This window comes from Grosmannia clavigera (genome assembly GCF_000143105.1).
Source record: "Grosmannia clavigera kw1407 unplaced genomic scaffold GCSC_108, whole genome shotgun sequence".
NCBI classification, from domain to species: domain Eukaryota; kingdom Fungi; phylum Ascomycota; class Sordariomycetes; order Ophiostomatales; family Ophiostomataceae; genus Leptographium; species Leptographium clavigerum.
In genome coordinates this window covers 650,366-672,646 of record NW_014040837.1, presented here as the reverse complement: position 1 = coordinate 672,646, position 22,281 = coordinate 650,366, and the positions used below count along the sequence as shown (strand labels likewise).

The 22,281-nt window shown below is 57.7% G+C and overlaps 5 protein-coding genes across 5 annotated transcripts; 2 read left to right on the top strand and 3 right to left on the bottom strand.

Moving 5' to 3' along the window:
• Window positions 1-8,334: 8,334 nt before the first annotated feature.
• Window positions 8,335-8,802, bottom strand: CMQ_6559 (uncharacterized protein; the record flags this gene model as incomplete). The annotated part of the gene is made up of 1 exon (XM_014320245.1): window positions 8,335-8,802. One exon carries the CDS (start codon window positions 8,800-8,802, stop codon window positions 8,335-8,337), a length of 468 nt encoding a protein of 155 aa, XP_014175720.1.
• Window positions 8,803-11,034: 2,232 nt separating this feature from the next.
• On the bottom strand, window positions 11,035-13,014 carry CMQ_6618 (eukaryotic translation initiation factor subunit; the record flags this gene model as incomplete). The annotated part of the gene is made up of 3 exons (XM_014320304.1): window positions 11,035-11,138; window positions 11,280-12,779; window positions 12,837-13,014. 3 exons carry the CDS (start codon window positions 13,012-13,014, stop codon window positions 11,035-11,037), a joined length of 1,782 nt encoding a protein of 593 aa, XP_014175779.1.
• An 863-nt stretch (window positions 13,015-13,877) lies between these two features.
• On the top strand, window positions 13,878-15,229 carry CMQ_7021 (uncharacterized protein; the record flags this gene model as incomplete). The annotated part of the gene is made up of 2 exons (XM_014320707.1): window positions 13,878-14,552; window positions 14,612-15,229. 2 exons carry the CDS (start codon window positions 13,878-13,880, stop codon window positions 15,227-15,229), a joined length of 1,293 nt encoding a protein of 430 aa, XP_014176182.1.
• Window positions 15,230-16,297: 1,068 nt separating this feature from the next.
• Window positions 16,298-19,844, top strand: CMQ_6553 (uncharacterized protein; the record flags this gene model as incomplete). Its single annotated transcript, XM_014320239.1, has 5 exons — window positions 16,298-16,655; window positions 16,717-17,817; window positions 18,079-18,711; window positions 19,252-19,373; window positions 19,545-19,844. The coding sequence occupies 5 exons, from the start codon at window positions 16,298-16,300 to the stop codon at window positions 19,842-19,844; spliced, it is 2,514 nt and encodes an 837-aa protein (XP_014175714.1).
• Window positions 19,845-20,997: 1,153 nt separating this feature from the next.
• CMQ_6942 (mitochondrial phosphate carrier protein) lies at window positions 20,998-22,082 on the bottom strand (the record flags this gene model as incomplete). Its single annotated transcript, XM_014320628.1, has 3 exons — window positions 20,998-21,050; window positions 21,111-21,862; window positions 21,955-22,082. The coding sequence occupies 3 exons, from the start codon at window positions 22,080-22,082 to the stop codon at window positions 20,998-21,000; spliced, it is 933 nt and encodes a 310-aa protein (XP_014176103.1).
• Between the last annotated feature and the right edge of the window lie 199 nt (window positions 22,083-22,281).

Here is a 22,281-nt window from a genome sequence, read left to right as displayed (position 1 = left end):
AGGGACAAGGGGAAGAAAGTAGACGGGAGTATGGAATGGAGCTGTAGTATTCTTGGTGGGAGGGAGATATTAAGAACAGTGATAAATGAAGCAAAAGGGAGCCAACCGTTGTCTGGGTGAAAGAGAGTTTTGATGTCGGCGGTATTTAAAGGATGGTGAAGGGAATGGGGAGGAAGAATGAAAGGGAAGAGAGGAAGGGGCGAGGAACGAAGGAGGGGAATATATAATAGCGTTGAGGATGAAAAAGCGTTCTTTCCTTTACTCTTTGCTTTTTTTTTTTTTGTAAACCAACAAGGTGAGGTCGATCTGAGCTTGTACTCCGTACTCACCCTAATAGTGCAAGCAGCCCCCCCTTGGAAGGGCGGCAACAGGTACCTAAGTACTCAAGGACAGAGTACTTGGTCTATCTACTGTGGAGCCTACGCCATTCGCGAGATCTAACGCGTTATACCTACAGACTGTCGAGTATATCTAAGTGAGCCGCTTCATGGAATGGTCTCTCCAACTGGCACACACGTTGTAGTCGATTACAGAGTGGAGGAAAATCTGCTTGGGGAAAGGGGGGGGGGGGGGGGGGGTGAAGAGTTTGACTAGAAGCAGAGGGGGTGAGATTTGCGCTACATTAGTGCACCACTACCAAAATAAAAAGAAAGCAAACTACAATACAAGACCAGTCTCGCAGTCGTTGGTATCAAAGCCAAAACTGAAAGCTACGTTTTGGAGGGGGAGGCAAAATGGCCAAAATGCTAAAACGAGAACAAAAGTAAAGTCAAGTCGCGCTAAAATAGCAGGATACGCACACACCCTTTCCTGTAAGCACTGACACACCACCACCTTCTTTCTGATGCCTGCAAGCCTGAGCCCGTCATTGCTACTCTTCTCTGAATTTTGACACTTTGCGTGGCCTCCTCTGTTTTCGGCATGCATGACCGCATTGAAGTACAGGCATTGTCCGGACTGCTTTTCTGTCACACTTGCAGGGCCGATTACGCCATACAGTGTTGGAAGAACCTTTGAGATCAGTGACTCCCACACGCACTAGCAGGGGAAGGTACAGAGTGCAAGTAGAGAATGCTTGGTCAGGCTGGCCAGAGAGTGCCGAATACGCGAGAGGCCCTCTGATCCACCACCGTCTTACTATGCACAGTGCTCCCCCACTTTGCGGTGGCCGGTCAGAGGAACAGAGGCCATAGGGTAACCAGCAACAGCGGGCCCGGGAAAACGTATGTATGCCGCATCATATCCTCCTCATTATGCAGGATGTGTCGTGGTATGCCGCAGCTGCAGCTCTTATTTTGTGCAGTCATGGCTATGGCTAGCCGTAGACCAAAGTGCGTCTAACAGTACCCATGGCCACTATTCTCTCTAATCAGCATGGGGGAGACGGCCCAATGGGCTGCAAGAGAACGAAACTGGTGGGGTGGGGTGTGCAGTTGGCTGGGTAGAAAGAGGAGAGGCCTGAGGGGGGTGTGAGTAAGAGATCGACCTGCAAGGCGGTTTGTGATATTATGGGCGGATGTTGGATGGATGGGATTGCGTATGGTGTGCATGCTCACATGCAAGTTTCTGTTCCTGGATTTGCCTGATGAGTCTCGTTCCAGGATGACAGGCAAGCGATGGTGAGAGGAAAGCATGCAAGGGGAGATATGCAACGTGCGGCTCGCAATGTGTGTCAAGTCTGTTCTCAAGCAGGCGATTGCCGATAGTATGGTCAATGACAGTTGCGAGGGGGATGCATGTAATCGTATCGGCATACAGCAGGCACGAGGCAGAGACATATGCTCTGTACAGGGAAAGAGCGACCCGCGGAGGCGTACGTAGTCTAGGCAGCAGAAGGAAGACTACCCTCTGCCCTCGCCTTCTCTGGCAATGCCATTACGATGCGTTGTTTGACTGCATGTAATCCTCTCCATCCTCCGAGCAGAATATCCGCCCAGACCCGACCCGTACAAGCTTGTATGAAAAGCAAGCTACGGCTACGACTACGGCCCAGGACTTTCGACCCTCTTTGGGCCTTTTCCTTCCTCCTTACCTGTTGCTCGATCCCTCCCTCGCGCCTGAGCCCGTGAAGAATGCAGGAACCACTATACACGCGACTAACCAGGGGGGAAACGGCCAGAGGCAGCGGAGGTGGCAGAAAGACGATGGGCAGGTCGCCGGGCCGGATGAACCACAACCGGTCTGGGCGACCGTTGTGGTAGCAACGACGAAACGGGGCAGTGGGAGCTTCCTAACGAACAAAAGAAAGGGACGAGAAAAGTGGGCATGGTAACGGCAGGGAAGGGAGGAGGCAATACGAAAAGGGGAGCTGTGCCAGGCACAGGCGGAGAGGGGGTTCAGGTTTCCTCGACTCTCGGAAGGGGATTTGCTTTTTCCGTATTGCCTCCACGCCCTCGCCGCTCGCTGCTCGTACCTTTTTCTGTTGGTCTGCGGAGTGAGACAGGGAAGGGAGGGAGGAAGTCTCGTAGTGGCCGGGTAAAAGGTTCGAATTAAATGGGCTTGACGCGTCCGAGCGTGCAGCATCACGACATTCTTGCGGGCAGCTTTCCAACCTGGTGATTCTAGGCCACGGGACGCGTCGTGAACTAGCCGGCACAGGGAGACGAGGGAGACATCCAGCGAGCAACTCGGGACGGTGACGTTGCAATCTCGGACACAGAGGAGAGAGGGAGGTCGAGGACACGATGTGAACGACAAAAATCCGGAAGCAGGCGGAAGACGGGGCCCAAGAGCTCGGAGTGAGCTCATATGATATGAGCATCATGAACAATGGGCAGGCAGTGGGAAGAGGGTGCATTGGAGCCATGTGACGCTGCATGCGATACGATATTAATTGTATGCAGGTACGATTTGCATACTACTCCGTACAGTAGGTCGCAATCAGCCGGGTGGATTTCGAAGCACGAAGAAGGCGGATCCGGGAGGAAATGGTAAGCGGGAGGGACGAGTATGAGTATAGCGGACAGATCGGAGACTCAATCTGCACAGAATGCATAGTAGCCCGTGCCTGCGTGATGAGCTTGAAAGAGACGGAGGAGCCAGAAAGTGCCAGAGAGTGCCAGAAAGCGTGTCTGGCAAGAGGCGAGTGCGCAGAGTCAGCCAGTCGTAAGCCAAAACCGCTAGCCTGCGAGCTTCACTGCTGGACTAGAGCTAGCGTTGTGGCCGTAGTGCGTAATCCACCACTAGCGCGATACGCTACACCGGTCCAGCCCAGATCTTCGTCTTTTCTCTCCATTTTCTGGGGGGAGGGGGGAGCAATAGCCTCTCGCTCACTGCGCGCGCAAATACGACCCCAAAGCAGGTACGGTAGCGGCACCGTCCCTTCAGCGTGGCCGGCACAGACAAAGAGAATCTGACAGCTCACCGTCTGTCGTTTTTTTTGTGTCTTGCGTCACAGTCCTACTATGTATCTGTCTGCTGCGAGTGAGCCTGGCGAGCAGACGAGACAGCGGAAGAGACACACCAAACCCCCGAGCGGCCCTGAGCTGCCGAGCCTGCTGCTGCTGCTCCTGCTTCTGCTGCCCCTGGGTCTCGGAGACTCCACCGCACTCTCGCTCATGTCCGGTTCGTCAGAGGACTGTGCCTGCCGGCACATCCGCCATGCTGCACGAAACACACATTAGCAGGGTTCGGCAGACGCATGCCCTCTGTGGGGGACTGCTTAGCACATAATTTCTTTGGGAGGGACCTATCTGACGACAGGCGAGAGGCCAGACGACGCGCGTGTTTCTGGGCTACATGGAAAAAGTCTTGGAGGGGCGACACTGGCCCTATTTTTTCCCTTCCTACCAGTGGAGGCGGAAAGAAAGCTGCCCCGGGGGCCACTATGGTCAGTGCACCAGCGGGTTCTGGGCGCAGCCAGATTGTCCTTGACGGTCTGGAGCTGCAGGCTCCTTCTGGATAGGCCGTCTTTTGTGTGGTGCGCGCTGCGATGCTCGCACGGCCGGGCTCCATAGCAGGACTAGATACCACCACTGCGAATGCATCTTGGGTCTGTACGTCGTATTTAGTACGAGCATTGCCCCTCCCATCCCCTCCTGCTCTCCCCCACAAAGCACGGAGCCCAGTTTTGACCGAGACCTTCTAAGAGGTCGGGTCTCGGAGGTAAGCTGTACCACTAGGCCCAGGCTGACTGTAGAGGGCAATCTGGGCCGGGCTTATTGCTCTGGGAGCGAGCAGGCTACGATATTGCGGCAATCTATCGCGGCAACGAGAGAAGGGGGAAGGCGAAGGGGAAAGAGGAAGGGGAAAGAGATTACGGGACTCTGCCAAAAGCAATAGGAAATGGGGATCGAGGAGCCCTATTTGCTGGCATCTGCACGACCGTTCCATATCGAAAGATCACAGTACACAGTGCGCAGCCCAGTCTGTCACGCCCTCCTTGTTCCTGACTCTGGTGTCCCTGGGCTGTCCAGCTCGGACGGAGCTGACAAGAGTCATGCGCCGCGCCGCCAGCCCGACAGGCCTTCCCTGTCCCTGTCCCTGTCCCTGTCCCTGGCATTCTTCGCGTCTTTCAGCCCCAACCGAGCCTCTGAGCTAGACAGCTGGCAGCAAGCCTCCGTCTATTGCTTCCGCTTGAGCATGTCTCGCAGGTGGGTTGCACTTTGCCTTTTTTCCTTTATTTCAGTCTGTTCTATTCTCGTCTACTTCCGTCCCTTTCTCGCCCTCACGCCCGAGCCTTCCCCAGACATGTTCGTCAACGCGTCTGAAAGAAGAAATAGAGGGCTCCTCATTTCCATGCACTCCGTATGAGAGGTGTTTCCTATTTTGTTTCTTCGTCTATTTTTCTTCTTTTGCGCTCCGGACTGCCAGGCGTGTCGACGCCATCCGATACGAACAGCAGTCTCCAGCTGAACAGAGCTGGACCAGAGGGACGAAAAAGCAACTTCATCTCAGAAATTGGCACTCGGCAGATGGAAAAAGAAATCAACCCAGCTTCTACCGAACGGCCAGGTAGAGAGGTGGTGTGCTGGCTCGTGTATGATTTCTGATCAGATCCATTTTCCTGTTCTGTACTGGCTCTCCTGTGTGTCTCACTTCCTGCTTGATCTTGTAGTACGTGCCCCGGTTACTTCCCGGTTTGTAGCATGGGACACGTCGTATGCCGTATGGGGTCGACCCTGCCGTGTCCCTTCTCTCCTCTCCGTCATTTCTCGCTTCCCTGTCCCTCCACTCTCGGGGGTTCAAATGAACAAATGGGTGTCCAGACAGAATAAGAATGCCAATAGGAAGAGCCCGAAGGACCAGGTCCTACGCCATCCATGCAGGCCGGCCCGCAACCTACCCTGCCACGCAGAGTCTGCAGCTGACCGGGCAAGTCAAAATCCTGCTGCGAAGCCATGCTCCGAGGTTCCATAAAGCATCCGGAAGAAAGTCCAATACTTTGGTGCCGGTACGATAACAAGCAATCTCCCGTTACCGGCCAGAGGCCAGTGGCAAACAACGATGTAGGCATAATTACAAGCGTGCCGAAAAGACCAGGCCACGGCCACGGCCACGGCCACGGCCACGGCTGCGGATAAGAAGCAGAGAGGGAAGAACTCGTTCCGGCTATCAAGGCGATCAGCAAGCCGCAGCTGCATGGCACCAAAGAGCTAGCAGCAGCTACGATACTATGCAGACCCACCGCTCACCGGTTGAATACGAATTGGCTCTGGCAAGAGCGGCGCTAGCCAAAAGATGTGCGCCGTAGGGAGCAAATTAAGATGGCGCGTCCAGAGATCGAAGAGGCCAGAGGGACGGTCGGGTGGCAAGCAACACGGCCGGGCTGGCATTGCTGAGCCTTGTCGCGGCGCTGTGCCTTGGCAAGAGATGTACGACGTATGACATCTGCCATCGCTGCAGGGGACACGCGATACTACACTGGCAGGTGGCATCGCGCGCCACCGTCCGTCTCACCCTCCAGGACGGGCCAAAAGAAAGACGTCGTCAACTGAGAACTGACGCATCTGACGAGCACTTGCGCAGGATTGGACGAGACGCTCTGCAGGTGAAAATTAGCCAATCTAGATGAAACGGGAAAATGGGAAAGTGGGAAAATAGGAGCCAGAATGCATGCAAAACAATCAACAATGCCGAAGCCGATTGGCGAGATCAATGGCAAGATGTACAGGGGACCAGCTTACCTAAACAGAAGATTACGGCATGCTCTAGTGGTATGGAGACGTGCGGATGATTATGCCCGACGATTGGGTCTCTTATCACGGCGTGCCCGATCGAAAGGCGCCCGACTTTTTTATTCTGTCGTCACCATACAGTGCTTGCACCTTCTCGTGCCATTGTTTTTCTGCTTGTAGCGTTCTTCCACTAAGACCTGCCCACGATCCTGGGCCTTAGTGGCTTCTTACATGGCACGGCTTCGTCCTACTTGCAAGACACTTGTTATGGCACAGGCTAGCATGCCCATCCTCTGGCTGGCGGCTTCCCTGGAGAGCAGGGGGCCAGCAAGTGCGCCAAGATTCCAGCTGAGCTCAATATTCAGCATCAGTCCACCAGCCCTGGCGTACCGTCCGTGCGCTGGGCCTTTGAGCGGCACGCTCGCCAAGACTTTTCCTGCCCGTGCACTCGTCGAGCTGTCTAGAGGAGGATCTGCGACCGGACACACTCACCGGCTGAAAGTCCTGGTCTAGGATCTGTTTCGTTTCGCATGTTTGCTGTTTTAGTGCTATATTGCTTTATCACTCTAATTTCATTAGGCTTTATTGATCAAACCTGTTTCTGACAGTGGCTCTCTTGCCGAATACTGTTTCCGGCCTTCTGATTGCTCCAGCCTGCCGTTTTTCCTCTTTCTAGCACTCGCAGCGTATTTCCATCTCGTCTTCTGTCGCATCGTCTCTTCCGTACAGAGTAATGTTCCCTGTAGTTCAGTGATCATCCACCGCCTAAGGGCACTAATAATCTATCCCCCATGTCCGGGCTATACCGAGCGGCGAGGCTGATCCTAGCAGCTACATACCTCCAAGACAAGGCCTATCCACAGTGTCCATAACGAGAGAAACAGCCATACGTCGCAAGCTGGCCGGTGGGCCGGGGGGTTCGTAGTACGCTCAACGTGTCTAGGCACTCTTGCTCTTGCACGTCCAGATACGCGTCTTCGCACTGTCGAGCACCCCGATGTTACGGTGTTCATTTGCTCCTTTGCGCACAGCATGCTTGCTGGCCTGGTGACCCTGACGGCCAGGATTCTTTTTCTTTTCTTTTTTTCGGGTTGCGTGCATGATGGCAGTCCCAGTTGCATCCTCAAATCAAACTATTGCGCCTCTGTACTCGTACGACGTACGTCGTACTATGTACGTATTCTTCCGTCTTACGAGTAGACGGCAGTCGTAATCCTGGACGGCGGGGCACCCAGGAAAAAAGAAAGCCGGCCACACGGACCAACCAGCCAGGGACCCATGTCAGTCCCAGCGCATCGTCCGTTGCATACGGCCCAGCTGTGCCGGCTGCCGTATGCTGGGTAATCCTTGTGCACAAGGCTGGGTCGATCGTGCCTCCAAGACAGCGCATGCCTCTCGTACTCCGTCCTCCGACATAGTACACGATTGTAGTGACGTTGCAGCCCGTCCTTCGGTCCGCGTAGTAAGGCCACAGGGAAAACCCCCCGCATACACGAGAATGGTTTTCGGATACGAGATTGCCCACGTAATCGCAAATCTACTCGCCTTCCTAATCTGCTTGATCTATGTCATAATATGCACTCTCGTACCTTTGCCATCATAGTTCATATGGACGGAACGACGCAAGGAAGACCAAGTCTGCCGGCAGTAGAATAAAGGACCAAAGGCAGGGAAGGCAATAGCCACGGATGACAGAACAATGGCCGTGCTTGTTCGGCCAACCGGTCGACTGCACGGCCGGTGTGTCGGTAGCCCTCGTCCTGGCCATCATCCACCCTCTCGCTGGCGTGCCGGTGCTCTAGGAAGAAGCTCTCTTGCCTTGCCAATTGGCAACGACAGCTCAAGCCTCTCTCCACATTCCAACGCGTCTCCAAAAGGCTCGAAGCCATCCCTGGTCGTGGTGATCATCAGGGGAAGCGGCGCCCTTGGCTGGACTCTCGAGATGGGACGAGCATTTGTCAGTGATTCCTGCAGTCCCGGGAAATCGTGAAGTGTGTCTGCACGGTACTTTTTGTCTTGTCGATGCCGGCTTTTGGTTTTTTGGGAACTAAGAAACTCGACACTAAGACAACGTCTGCCTGTCTACTGTTCTCGTGCCGCATCCCTTCCCTCCACCTGATCGCCTACCCTTGGCCTTCCAACACGTTGGCAACTGCAGGGTGCAAGTGCAGTTGCTAGCGACGCGGCCGCGGCCGATCCAAGAGCTGGGAACGCGAGGCTAACCACAAATCGCACCAGGTTTTCCCGTTGGTGCGTAGGGCAGGGACAGATCGGGTATTGGGTTGCTGTCAATCCCCCCGACCCTCCCTTGGGCCTGTTGGACAGGCGCCGTGCGAATCATCACCAGGGCAGCCAGGGGCAGCCACGGCAACTGGAAAACGCGACAGTGCACGCCAATACGATGCGAGACATCGGACGAGGCCACCATGATGTCCGGGCTCGACGCCAAGCTCTTCTGATAGGCTCGCCCGTTATCATTCAGCGTCCTGTGCCACACTACGCGTACTCTCGACCGGAGCAAAGGGCGGTCGCTGGCCTTGTGATGGCTATTGAGACCGTTCTGCCCACTTCGGGATGGCGCCAGAGGCGCAACCCGACGGATACGACCCCTGCCTGACACATGCCGGAAGAGCGATTCGAAAAAGTTGAAGCCCAGCCTTGGCGCGGCGATGTGGAATAAAGCCATCTCGTTCTATCCGGTATACCCGTGTTTCTCCAGGCTCGGGAGCCTACCTAGCAAGACAAGTAGTGTACTTTGCAAAATGCTCGGAGAACTCTCGGGCTAACAGTCGTTGTAGCTGTAATCGGTACAGTTGGCCCTATGTACCGCTGGCGGCAGGGCTGATGCCGCATACGAGGCTACCTAGGGTCTCTTTGCACCATTTTGATCAAGCTTGGGATTTACCCAGCATCCATCAGCTGCACCTGAAATGGGGCTGAGAGGCCACGTAACAGACCAAAATAGGATGTTTGTCATGGTGCAGCTCCGGGCCACACGCATTTCCGTATCGTCCCGGCGGCGGGGACGAGCCAAGATTGCCGCATATATGGTAGCAATGGTGTATTGGACCACAGTCGAGGAGGATGCACAGGCACAGACAACGCTACCTCACATCTGGGGCTGCAGGAACAACCCCATTGTCCGAAAACCTGGACCTCCCCAATCTGCTCGCAGTCCGAGTTTTATTCAAGCAGCCCATCCGTCCGAGGATGCCTGTGGTGCTACTGCTGGCGATGGAATGATGCGTGCTCGTACTGGAGCTGACACAACTGATGCGATGTGACGCCAGGAGGCCAGCGGGGCCGCTGTCACCCTGAGCTCTCGCCGTGTGCTGAGGTACCATTCGACAGCGTCTCTTCGTGATATGGTCTGTGCGCTGCGATCTTCGATGGCCGTACCACGATCCTTCCCGCGGTTCGTCCGCTTTATCTCCTTGCTTTTTCCCAGCGTGTTCCCTCCTTTGCCTGCTTTCTTTTCCGACCAATATTTCGATCGGGCTTGGAATTGGCAATCTGTGGGCACGGAGCACAGCCTGCTCACTCGCCGTGTCGACGAAGGCTGAAGCAAGGGGCATCCGGGCAAGACACGATCTCGGATAAAAGTGAATACATAGAAGCCAGCCGAGACAAGCAGCAAGCCCTCGAGAGGCTAGAGAGTAGTGGAGAAGGGGGTGCAAAAAGGGAAAGGGGGTGCTGTAGGATTGACAGACAAGATCAGGTGAGTGTGAGGTAAGCAACGAAAGAGGGTCGCACCACCGAGAGAAACAAGCAATACGAATGCTCGGTAGTGCCCAATTTTCAGCTGGCCGTGTTCAAGGTGAGATTGGCCGAGCCTTCGGGGGGGGCTTGCGTGGTTTACTTTCTTCGCCAGTGAGAGTCACGATCGAGATAACAGATGACGAGGATTCGAGTTCGAGTTGGTCGTTTAGGGGGGAAACAATCGGCCGGACGTCTGTGAGAGCCTCTTGAGATGCCGGCCGGCAGACTGCATCCACAAACCAGAAATGGACGGTAAGAATCGGATTTGGATACGGGGAGGCGAGAAATACACGTATATATAAAAAGGCAGGGCCCAAAAGGGCAAGTGCTCCGTCTGCTTCCCAGACGCCTCGACCCCGCACCCACATTTCTTGGCAGCCGTGGCTTTGCAGGCTTGGGGCCGAGAGCTAGAAGATCCGATCAGCAGCAGCAGCAGCAGCAGCAGTAGAAGCAGCAGCTGTGACATCCACAATCTGCGCCATCTCGGGGACGATGGCCCGGCGATGAGGGCAGGCCGCCTGTAGGGGAGCAGAGGCACAGAGAACAGAGAAGGGGGTCACGTACTGGCAGCAGAGAATTGCCAGACACGGAGTGCTTGTGCTCATATGAGTAAGTATACGGAGTACGAGACTCGTACTCGCTGAGACTCACGTGTTTGTGCCATACATGGCTCCTGCGTACGCGTAATCGTCTTCTCGCATCCTGCCTGCGTCGAAAGGGGTTCTGAGACTCCCACCTGCCAACAGCCATCAAGGTCCAGAACGCGTGCTCTGCGGCTGTACCTGACGAAAGGGAGTCCGCTCGCTCACTTCTCTCCTCTTCTCTCTCTGCCAGTGGGCCTGACAGGTCGGCGAAATGCTCGGGGTCTAAAAGAGGAAATGACAATCGTTCCACGGCAAAATCCGCCCCCTGACGAGTTCCCGCCAGAGGCAAAGAAGACAACAGGGAAACACGTATTGAGTACGTAGTAGATGGGGCAGAGTTGGACGACGCATGTTTGAGGCCAGAGCCCATTTTACCCAGCCTCTACAGCTGGCAGCCCGGATGAACCCTGACTCGCGCTGGCAGGCCAGACTATCACTGTCGGAACCCATCGAGAGGCGTTGAAACCTCCTCCGGTTGGCAGATGCGCTAGCTGCTACCCTAATGCGCCCCTTGTCTATTCAGCAATCGCGTTTTCGTCATCTTCCAGCGCCTCGTCCATCTCCTCGGCCGTCGCTTCCAGGCCCTTGGAGCTCATAAAGTTGTTCTCCTTCTCCTCGGCTGAAGGATCACATTTGCAGTTAGCACGAGCCGTTGACCGTGAAGCGAGTGTGCGCCACAAACACAAACACACACGCCAATATCCACATATTTCAAACCTGATGGGAGAGGGGGAACGGGGAAAAGGAGGGGGGAACTCACTCTTTGGCTCGACCAGCAGATTCTCCTGCACCTCGCAGTCTGTCAGCACCGAGCCGGCCCCGATGTCACTTCGCTTGCCGAGAATGCAGCGTGTGAGCCGGCAGCCCTTGCCGACGACGACGCCCTCCATAAGCAGACACTGGTGCAGCTTAGCGCCCTCATGGATCTGACAGTTGGCCCCAACGACGCACTCCTTGATCGAGACCTTCTCCTCCACCGTGACGTTATCGGCCACCAGGCTGTCCTGCCGTGTGATGGTCGTCCGCGACTTGACGCCCTCTGGGTAGGCCACCTTCTTCGTGTGTGCAAAGGGCGACGCCGTGCTGCTGTCGACCGTGCCGGCAGCCACCTCCTCGACCGACGGCAGCTTAGCCAGCTGCAGAGACACCGTCAGCAAGAGCTGCGAGGTGTCCACGCGCCGGATCAGCGGTGCCGTGGCCGCCGACGGGTGCACGTAGGCCAGGAATGGCGGCACCTGCTGTTCAGCTGCAGTTGTTTCTGCAGCAGCGCCTGCAGCCGCGGCCGCTGTGGCTGCGGCTGCTGCTGCCAACGTGATGTCTTCTGCAGCTGCCACCGCGTCTGCCGCTGCCGACAGGTCTGCCGCGGCTGTTCCGTCCACCGACGGCGGCACATCGCCCGAGTCTGTGGCCGGTGGCGAGGAGCCGCCTGCGTCGTGTAGCTGGTCGCCGTAGGTCTGCAGCACCTTGTGCAGGCGCAGCTTCTTGGGCAGTGTCGGCTGCCACTGGGCCCGGGCCCACCAGCCGAGCACATCCTCGCCGATGCTGTCCATGTGCTCGTTGGCCTGCACAAAGTCCATGACCCACTGCGGGAAGACGTAGATGTGGGCGTCGCGATGGGTTGTGCGCATGCGCACGCGCCGGTGTCGCCGCAGCAGGCCGTGACGCACCGGGTAGTCGCCCTTTTCCTCCATCAGGTCGTTGAGCGAGTCTGTGGGCATGGCCGTGACCACGCGCTCGAGGCGTGGCAGCAGCGACGCCGTGCTCTTCGCCGGCACCGGCGCCGCCGTGGTCGAGCCGGCAAGCGGCACCGTGGCCACAAAGTCCTTCTCCTCGCTCTTGACGTTGGGGATGCCCGTCCGGGTGTCGTACCACACGCCCAGGCCGCCGCTGTGGAGAGCGCTGCCACTGCCGGCTGCAGCGGCTGTCGACGAGGCTGCAGCGGCCGAGGCCACCGACAGGAAGCTGCTCTCCGGCTCGTCCGACCCTAGGATGTCGACCAGCGAGGCTGCCCGCACCATCCATGCCTGCAGCAGCTTCTCGCCGCCCAGCTCGCAGACCAGGTCGCACGGCAGCACCACAAAGTCGGCCGTCACGACGGCGCGCACCTCGGGCAGCCGCAGGATGGCAGCCGTGCCCGTAGTGTGGTACAGCTCCGTCGGCGCCACCACCGTCGGCGCAGACAGACTGGTCAGAAACGGGTTCGTCTTCAGGGCCGTCTTGATCGCCTCGGCCGCCGAGGGCGGGCAGATGAGCGTCACGTCTGCCCCCAGTCAGCATGCAGCATCGACAGAGCCAGCCTCGCCCGGCGCAAACTCACCTGTGATGCCGGCCCGGTAGCAGAAGTCAAGCGGGTACCACACCATCGGCCGGTTGGCAATGGGCAGCAGCGCTTTTGGGTTCTCATCCGGACTGGCTGTGAATGTTGGGAACGAGGATCCAGGACCACACAGAATCAGGGCCTGCAGCCCCATGCCCTTTGGCACCGCGTGGGGCATTGTGAGCCGAGGCAAAAGCAGAAAGCGTGGGTGCGTGGGAAACAAACGATGAAAGATGTGAAGAAATGTGAGAGATAAGGTAAAAGTATTAGGTTGCTTTTTTGAAATCCCACAGCGCGCTGATTCTATACGTGTTCTGTATGCGGCTTTCTCATTCTATGGAGCCGGTGTATGAGGCCGTCACAGAGATGAGCTGTGCAACTGATTTTCCGGTAGCGGCCACAGGGTTCGTGATCGTCAAGCTCTCACCACGGTTGGATGAAGGCTTTTGACTCATGCCTTCGCTCGAGTCTGCCCCACATTTGTGCATGTGCATAAATTTCATCTTCACCGAGATGCATAATCACGTGCAATTATGCAGCAAGCATAAGCGGCCTGATTGGCCAGCCTTTGGCCAGACAACCAATAGAGAATCGACTATGCCTCGGTGTTTAGCTGTTCTGGGAGAAAAGGCTGGGGCATCAACAAACCAGCCACCGATATACGAAAGGTTTGCGGTCCCTGGTGGCCACAGCGTCTCGGTCGTCCGTAAGATGCCCTTTTGCGCACATCTTTTCCTGCGTTTGACACCACGCTCCTAGATTTCTGCAGCTGCCTCTGTCCCCGATAATCGGCCTGCGCCCTGAACACGTTTGTACGTCATTCCCGACTTCGACTGACATTCCACGTGTGATTCGCGCGGATACGTGGAGCAATTAGCCCGGAGCCACCGCGGCCTGAGACGGAAACGACGAGCAGCTTGACACATCTGCCTCCCAGAAGAGGACTACGCGTGCTGCCCGCCGGGCGATGTGATCCACCCCCCCTACAACTATTCACAGAGCGAGAGAGAGAGAGAGAGATAGGGATCGATCAGAGACCCCATGTCGGACCGTTACGACCGCGGGTCGTCCTCCCGACGGCGGGGCGTGCTGTCCCACTGGGTACCGCTGCTGCTGACGGTTACTATCGCGACGGCCGGCGTGGCGGCCTGGGCCTGGAGCCAGCGGAACCGCGACGACGAGTACGAGGATGACGAGGACGAGACCAAGACGCCGACAGGCCAGACGTTGATTTCCCAGCCCAACGACCTCGATTACGACCACGCTGACTACGGTGAGAACCCTCCCTATGGTGTGGCCAACAGCCACGGTCCGCCGCCGCGCGGTGGTCCTGATGGCGCTGCCATCAACCTGACGGATGTATCCATGGCCTCGGGGGGGCCTCCGTCAATTGCAGGCTGGAGCACACGCATGTCGGGCGCTCTAGGCACCAACTCGACGCCCCAGCAGTGGGTGGGCAGTGCTAGCAAGGCCGTCTCGGCCGGCGTGGCCGCTGCTTCGGCCGCCGTCGGTGGTGCGCTGGCCTCGATCCGCGAGGGCGACAAGGACGCCTACGCCGACCATGAGACCTGGTCTGAGGAGGTCGACGCACGCAAGGAACGCACGTCTTCCGCGTCCAAGAGCACCTCTGGCCGGAAGCGCAAGACGGTGGCCCTGGTCGTGGCCGCAGACAGCGACCTGGACGGCTTCGACGACGACAGCTTCCACGAATATTCCGTATGTGTCTGCCTGTTTTCTCTTGTCGTGTCGTCTTGTGCTGACAGCTGCCGTGGCAGTCCATCCTCTCCTATATCCCCCGCCAACATGACTTCTTCAGGGTTCGGATCTTCGTGCTCATCTACGCCCCCGGTCTCAAGGAGTCGTCCAGCCTGGATCCTGCCGGCAACGGCCAGCCCGCATCGCTGAGCTCGTCCTTTTCCAACATTGGCGTCGAGCAGGCGCAGTCGCAGAAGGCGGACGACGACACGCCCCTGGCGGTGGCGGCGCCGCCGTCGGGCAACGCCGCCTTCAATGCCGTCAACGCGCAGGCCCTCGCGCTGGTCGAGAAGGAGAGCGACATTATCCCGTTCACGTCGTCCAACGGCCACGCGCACATCCTGCATCTGCTCGAGCCCGACGTCGTGTACATCCAGGAGTCGCTCACCGGCCACAATGGCGCCGTAATCAACCAGCTGCAGTCGTGGATGCGCAACGAGGTCGTCGTCGTCGTCGGCGCCGACAGCGGCCACGGCGGCTTGGCCGACAGCGAGTCCGAGGCCGAGAGGTCGGCCAGCGATCCGGCGCCCAAGTGGTGGCAGCGTGAGGACCGTGTGGGCCGTGGCCGCGGCGTCGTCGTGGTCGACAGCCAGCGGGTAAATGACGACTGGACCCGGCGCGTGCAGGGCCGGGACTAGAGGGTGGCAAGGGAAAAAGGAGGAGGACGAGAGGGAAGTGGAGGGAGGGACTGGCCGCGATGTGGGGATGAGATTTGGCGGTATTTTTTCTTTTATCTTTGATCTTGCGCCAGACGACGGGGGTGTGCAACATCACGTCCTCTGCTCGTCTGCGCCGTTTTGTGGCTTGGTTTTATGACCCGTTTCATGATTTGCAAGACAGTGTATGTGATGTCGCGGCTCTCCAGCCGGAATGTAATCGTTACTCGAATCGGCTTCTCGATCTTTTTCTTGCTTTTTCTTGTATTTTTATTTTGCGCTGCAACACAACTCAAAGTCACGTGACTTATCGTACCGACCCGGCCACACGTATGTAGCCACATTTGAGGCTGATGTGCCCAGGAATTTCCCAATCTCTCTCAGTCCCGTCGTATACGCTTGGCCTCAACCCCACACCATCCCGAGACGCCCAAGGACGCGACCGGGGGCTACGGATCTCCTGCGCATCGCGATATCTGTTTTCTTCGTCTCTCGTTGGGATCTGGCCTTGTTTTGCCGCCACCCGAGCCGCCTGCCCATCTGCAGTCGTCGTGCTGCCTCTCCTTGTCACCCCTTGAATCAGTTTCGGCTGACTAACTAATATTTTCGTGACCGAGAGCCGGCCTGTCAACCTACTCTCTTCCTCTCGTTTGCCATCTATCAATTCATCAACAGCAACATCACCATCATCGTCATCGGCGCAATCACTTACTACCGCAATATCCAATCGCCCTGTGCTGGCGTCCCGGCTTCCAAAACAGCCGCCTGATTGCCAACGCGCCGGACTGCCACTCTTTCATCTCTCGCCTCGCTCCAGCCCCTAAATCCGTATATCGGGACGCAAACCGCGATTTCTCCTTCTTCTTCCCCCCCGGCCGCCCAACCCGTCCGGACAGATGATTGCCAGGTGCGCATATCGCCTCGCGCTGTAACTCTTTGGAGGCCTCGAGTCGGGGGTTGCGGATTCGGGAACCGGCTCCCACGCGGCGACGCTAAAGAGCTGCTGCAACATCACGCACAACACACGAAGCAACTGAATACGCACACGATATGCCCACCACCACCATGGCGCCCATCTCTGTCACCGCAGTTCCCCCTCCCACCATCCCGACCAAGATCAAGCGCCCCATTCCTTCGGGCATACAGACCAATGGAATTAACTCCATGCGGTCATCTCCCTCGCCATCCATATCGTCTAAAAAGCCGCCGGCAACGGCCAAATCGGTCATGACCGGCCCAACAGCCATCACAGTCACGCCAGTCCGGCCACCAACCCGGCCGGTGCGCCGCGAGAACTCCATCTCCCAGGGTGGCGCTACTCGCAATGCGAAGGCCGTCGCCGGCATGCGCGCCGGTAGCATTGCCGTGGACACGTCTATAGCCCTGGTCGTTGAGCCTCGTCCCTATGGTAAGATTCATTTTGCTGCATCTGCTCTCTGGTGCATCTGCCGTGTTGACCATCACGTTAGTCGTCACCGATGTGTACATCCTGAAGAAGTACAGCGGAAACCCACCCTCACTCGTGGTGCACATGCACGCGACACACTTTCGCTTCGACCAGCAGGACGGCATCTTTCCGTACAAGTCGCCCATGCGCGTATTTCTCGAACACCTGAAAGCACGCACTGTCCCACATGACCTGGTCGAATACTTTATACAAGGCGGTGTTCCTTTTTATGAGGGCTGCCTGATAGTCCAGGTGTACGACCACAAGGCTGCAGTGCAGTCGAAGGATACAGTCCGCACTACAGCCACACCAACCAACGACACCGCTCCGTTTTCCATTCATAAATTCAGTCCGTATCTTACACCATCACCATATGCTCCTTTCCCGAAAGAGAACGTCACACCAGATGCCAAAGGCGGTCCGGCGGGCGCGGCTGACAAGAAGCCCAAGGAAAAGGCGCAGCAAGAAACGACTGACATAAATAACGCAGCTGCAGCGAACGGGGCATTGGAGGACCAAAAGAACAAGGTGCCAGCGAGGCCCCGGATCTTCACGGTTGTCCTGCATCCGACAGCGCAAAGTCTGCATGCAGACATGGCCTTGAAAGCAGTCACGCCTCGTGGTGCAGAGACGCGGCGCGATGCAAATGGCATGACATACATCCCACCACCCACTCCGATGACTGCAGTACCACCGACCCCCGGCGGTCCGGCATCAAAACGGCAGAAGCGGGAACGGATGGAGCTCGACGGCAGCAACATTCCAGAATTTGAGGCCAGGGTGATCTTCTCGACGTCGGCCGAGCTTGATTTGGAGCCGGCAAAGAGCGTGGAGGACGTGATTCGGAAGCTCGATGCCCAGGCACATCCCGATCACTCCCATCTGCCACCGCAGCCGAAGACGAGGAAGCGGACGGTGGCCGAAATGGCGGCCGACGAAGCTTTGGCTGCCGGCCTGGAACGGTACATGCTCACTCTCGACGAGCGTATCCACCCAAGCGGATCGAGTGGCCAAGGTGTTGCAAACGGCGCCGACGGCGATGTCCAAGGCGGTGCTGCTGCTTTTGAGCCCCGCTTCGAGCGTTTCAAGCTTATCGAGGAGATCAAGCGCGAGCACAAAGAGCGTAAGGAGCAGGAGAAAATCAAGCAGGTTGAGCGGGAACGCCATCTTGCACAGCAAAAGGCCGAACAGCAGGCTGCGGCACAGCAAGCGGCAGCCCTCCGCGACCAGCAGCTTCGGGAGCAACGTGAACAGGAGCGGATCAAGCAACAGCAGCTACTCCAGCAGCAGCAGCAGCAGCAGCAGCAGCAGCAGCTGTTGCAACAGCAACAGGCTCAACAGGCAGCACGCGAGCAGGCTGCGCGCGAGCAGGCCAAGCAGGAAGCCCAGCGGCGTACCATGGCCATCCAGCAAGCACAGGCAAGAGCACATGCGGCACAGCTGCAGCAGGCTCAGGCTCACCAGGCGCAAGCCATGCAAGGCCGACCCCAGACACCGAGTCAGCAAGCCGCCGCCCAGGCTCAGGCTCAGGCTCAGGCTCAGGCACAGGCACAGGCTCAGGCTCATGCGCAAAAGGCAGCAGCTGCGGCGATGGGTCAGGCTCATGCAGGCATGGCGAACGGCTTCACCGGAATGCCCAACGGCATGACGTCGCAGCAGGCGGCCCAGATGCAAACCCGACTGCAAGCGGCCCAGCAACAACAGCCGACAGCGTCGCCAGGCGGCCGACAGAACACGCCGCAGACCATGTCCTCGCCGATGGTGGGACCGGTGGCAATGCAGGCGTCGACGTCCAGCATGGCCGGCAGTCCACCACGGCCGCCGTCGGTGGCACAGACACATGGTCCGATGGCTGCACCAATGTCGGTCACCATGTCTGCCCGCGGCAGCCAGCAGAGCCACACGGCAGGGACGCCGCGGATTCCCCATTCGACGCCGAATATGCAGCAGCAGGTGGCGACGCCTATCAGCCGGCCCCAGCAGCTTGCGCAGACGCCGCGGATGGCGACCCAGGGCAGTCCACAGCCGGGAATGCTGACGCCGCAGCAGCAGCAGTTCATGATACAGCAGGGCATGGCGAACGTTGGGATGGGCACACAGCAGATGGGCAACGTGCCGACGGCAGCGCAGATTGCGGCGGCGCAGCAGCAGCAGCATCGTCTGCAGGCGCAGCGGATGCATGCGATGATGCAGAACAACCCGCAAGCACAGCAGCAGCTGGCACAGCAGCAGCGGTTGCTGCAGATGCAGATGCGTAACGCCGCAGCACAGCAGAATCCGCATGCGATGATGCAGATGCAGATGCAGCAGCAGCAGCAACAACAGCAGCAACAAAACCACATGCAGCAGTTGCAGCAGCAGCAGCAACAACAGCAACAGCAGCAGCAGATTCTGCAGCGGCAGATGATGAACGGGCAGAACCTGATGGCGGCGGCTAACAGCATGAACCTCTCGCCGGCCCAAATCAGCCAGATGCAGCACCTGCAACAGCAGCGGAATACGCAGCAGCAGCAGCAGCAAGGCGCCGCACTGATGCAGCAGGTTCAAGCGCATAGAGCCAGACTTTATGGCCAGAATATTGGCGGAGTGGCGGCACGGTATGGCGGGAACGAAAAGAACATCCCGCCCGAGGAACTCGACCGCTTTAATAAGATGTGCCTGGCTCAGGCGCAGCAGATGGTCAGTCAGACGCTCCAAAACTTGCAACAACGGCGACAACAGGCTTTGCTGCAGCAGCAGCAGCAACAACAACAGCAGCAGCAGCAACAACAGCAGCAGCAGCAGCAACAACAACAGCAGCAGCAGCAACAACAACAGCAGCAGCAGCACATCAACCAAGGCATGATGCAGCAAAACATGCCGCAGGGCATGCCGCAGGGCATGACGCAGGTCATACCACAGGGCATGCCACAGGGTATTCCTCACAGCATGGCCCAGGGCCTGCAGCAGGGGATGGCACAGGTTATGCCGCAAGGCATGCATCAAGGCATGGTGCAGGGCCTGTCGCAGGGGATGCAGCAGGGGATGCAGCAAGCCATGGTGCAGGGCATGAATCCGGGCATGAATCCGGGTATGAACCAGGGCATGGCCCAGGGCATGGCTCAGGGTATGGGCGGCCTGGGCGGCATGATGCCACAAGGCCTGCAATAGTGGTGGGGCGTCGATTATCCGGCATGGGCGTTTTGTCGGCCCCCGGGCTCGCTGTTCATGGAGGATTTCCTGATTTATCGGATGAAGAGGTCGCGGAGACGTCGGGGTGGCCGCGATGCATGAGAGCGGTTTGTCTTTGTGTTTTTGCGTGTTGATGGCGTCGAGAGGCTTCCTCTCTCAGCTGGCGTCTTGTTTGCTTCTTTCCTTGTTTTGCTTTTCTTGCTCTTAATGATCCTTATTCTGGAGGAGTGTGCCGGGTTTGCCTCTTTCTGCCTTTTTTTTCTATTTTCCTTTTATCCCTTGTCGTTTATTACCTGGTTTTGGTTTGGATGCTATACCCCTCTTCAATGGACCCCTATGGATGAATAAGAAAAACAGTCTCATATTTCTAGAGGTCGGTCTGTTTTCCATCCGGTTGGTTCCCGCCGGGCCGCTCGCTTTTGCGTTGAAGGGGTCTGGAGACGTGCGAGGTGGTCGGACGTGTCATCGGTCTGGACGCCTCTTTCTGTTCTTGTCTTTTTGTCCGCCTTTACCTCTCTCATCCTTCTCGCACATTTTTCTTTGTGGGTCTCATGACCTTGTACTTTTTCTGTCCTCGTCTCGATACACTTGTGTTTTTCCTTGCAGGTTGCTGCTGGCTACGCGATTTGAACAGGGTCTCTTCTTTTTGGTTCATCATTATCTCGAGCAGGTCAAAAGGGGGGAAGGCGGAGCAGCTGTCTGCTGGCATGTATTTTCACGAGTCAAGTGCAACGGGGACGAGAACATGGCAATGTACCGATTTCCAACATGTGCGCATCGCATCGTCACGGCCAGAGTGGAGATGTCTTGTTCGCACTACTATTCCTATCGTTCGCAGGTGCCCCTGCGTCCTTCGTTTCGTAGCTGTCCGCGTGATATGTACATGGCACCAAGAGAAGAGAGCCGGCGACGAGGCAGGTATCCAGACGTTCGCTTCCAGACTGCTGCGTACTTCTCTTCTCGTCTAAATCAGTCCAGGATATTAATGGAAAGTCTATTCTTTGTTGATTTCGGCTCGATGCTACTGGTACACTCCAGCCTGTCGAGCCCCAACAGGCTCTAGATGTCCGCCACGGCCGTGCCGCCCCCGGCCGATCGGTCTATGTCCCTCCCAGTTCGTGTGGTTGTTTGTCTATTTCGAGATCTCGACACCGCCGGTGGCACCGAGGGCCTTCTTGAGGTCACCTGATAGGATTAGTCAGCATGAAAAGCCACAGGCTCAAGACAAGACGAGACCAGACATACCGTAGATGGCAAACTGCAGCGAAGTCAGGGTGCCGACCATGAACAGACGGGTGCCGATGCCGGTGTAGGAGCCGCGCAGGCCGAGCTCCTTGGCGATCTTGATCAGGCGGGTGGTGGTGCCCTCACCGGGGGCGCCCTTGGTCTTGTTGATCTTGGACAGCATGGTATCGGCCGGCTGGGAGACGAGAGCGGCAGCGAAACCGGCGATGAGACCGGAGCCGAGGTTGGCGACGGTCTGCATGGAGTCGCTCATGTCCTTCTTGGGCCACTGACGGAAGACGGCCTCGGCGACCTTCTCGTACACGACGAACTTGGCCATGGTGTAGGGGATCTGCTTGAACAGGATGGGGCCGAAGCCGGCGTAGAAGGCGCCGGCGCCCTCGGTCTTGAGGATCTTGCTGAAGCCGCCGACGAGGCCGTTGGCGTACGTCGGGTCGGCCACGAGCCGGATGCGCGTGGCCTCGAGCGGGCAGAGCGCAATGTCGGCAAAGAACTCACCGGCCGCGGACGAGGCCAGGTAGACGGTCGTCCGGTAGTTGGACGCATTCTCGAGGCCGACCAGGTTGATGCTCTGCTGCTTGAAGAACTCGTAGCCGCCAAACTTGAAGGCGCCCTGCAGGAAATACCCGGCAAACGTCGGGCCCATGCCCGTCAGCAGGGCGCCGGCACCCTCGTTCTGCACCACCTGGCGGAAGCTGCCGATCATGCCCTTGTTGTAGACCTCCGGCTCGAGCTGGATGCGGGTCTTGACGCTGGCCGGACAGTTAGCGAGAGAGCGTGGAAGCCCGGAAGCACGGAAGCACGGAAGCACGGAAGCCGGAAACACGCCAATGCCAAAACTCACACGTCGACGGGCGTCAGCGAGCCGTGCGTGACCGAGCAGCACACAGCGCCGGCCAGGGCGAAGCGGGAGTACAGGTTGAAGCCCTCCGGCTTGGAGGCCACGGCCTCCTTGACGTCAACAGCAGCCATTGTGAATAGAGAAATGGACGGGTGAGAGGAGAGAGCTAGGAGACGAAACGAGGACAAAGAAGGGAGTGGAGTGGTAATGGGGGGTATTATTAATTCGCAATCGGTTGACGATGCTGGGAAGATGGTCGGGAAGGGAGAACGGAAAGAGGAGGGAGGGAAAAGTTTCGGTTTCGAAATAGCCCAATGGATGGAGAATTAA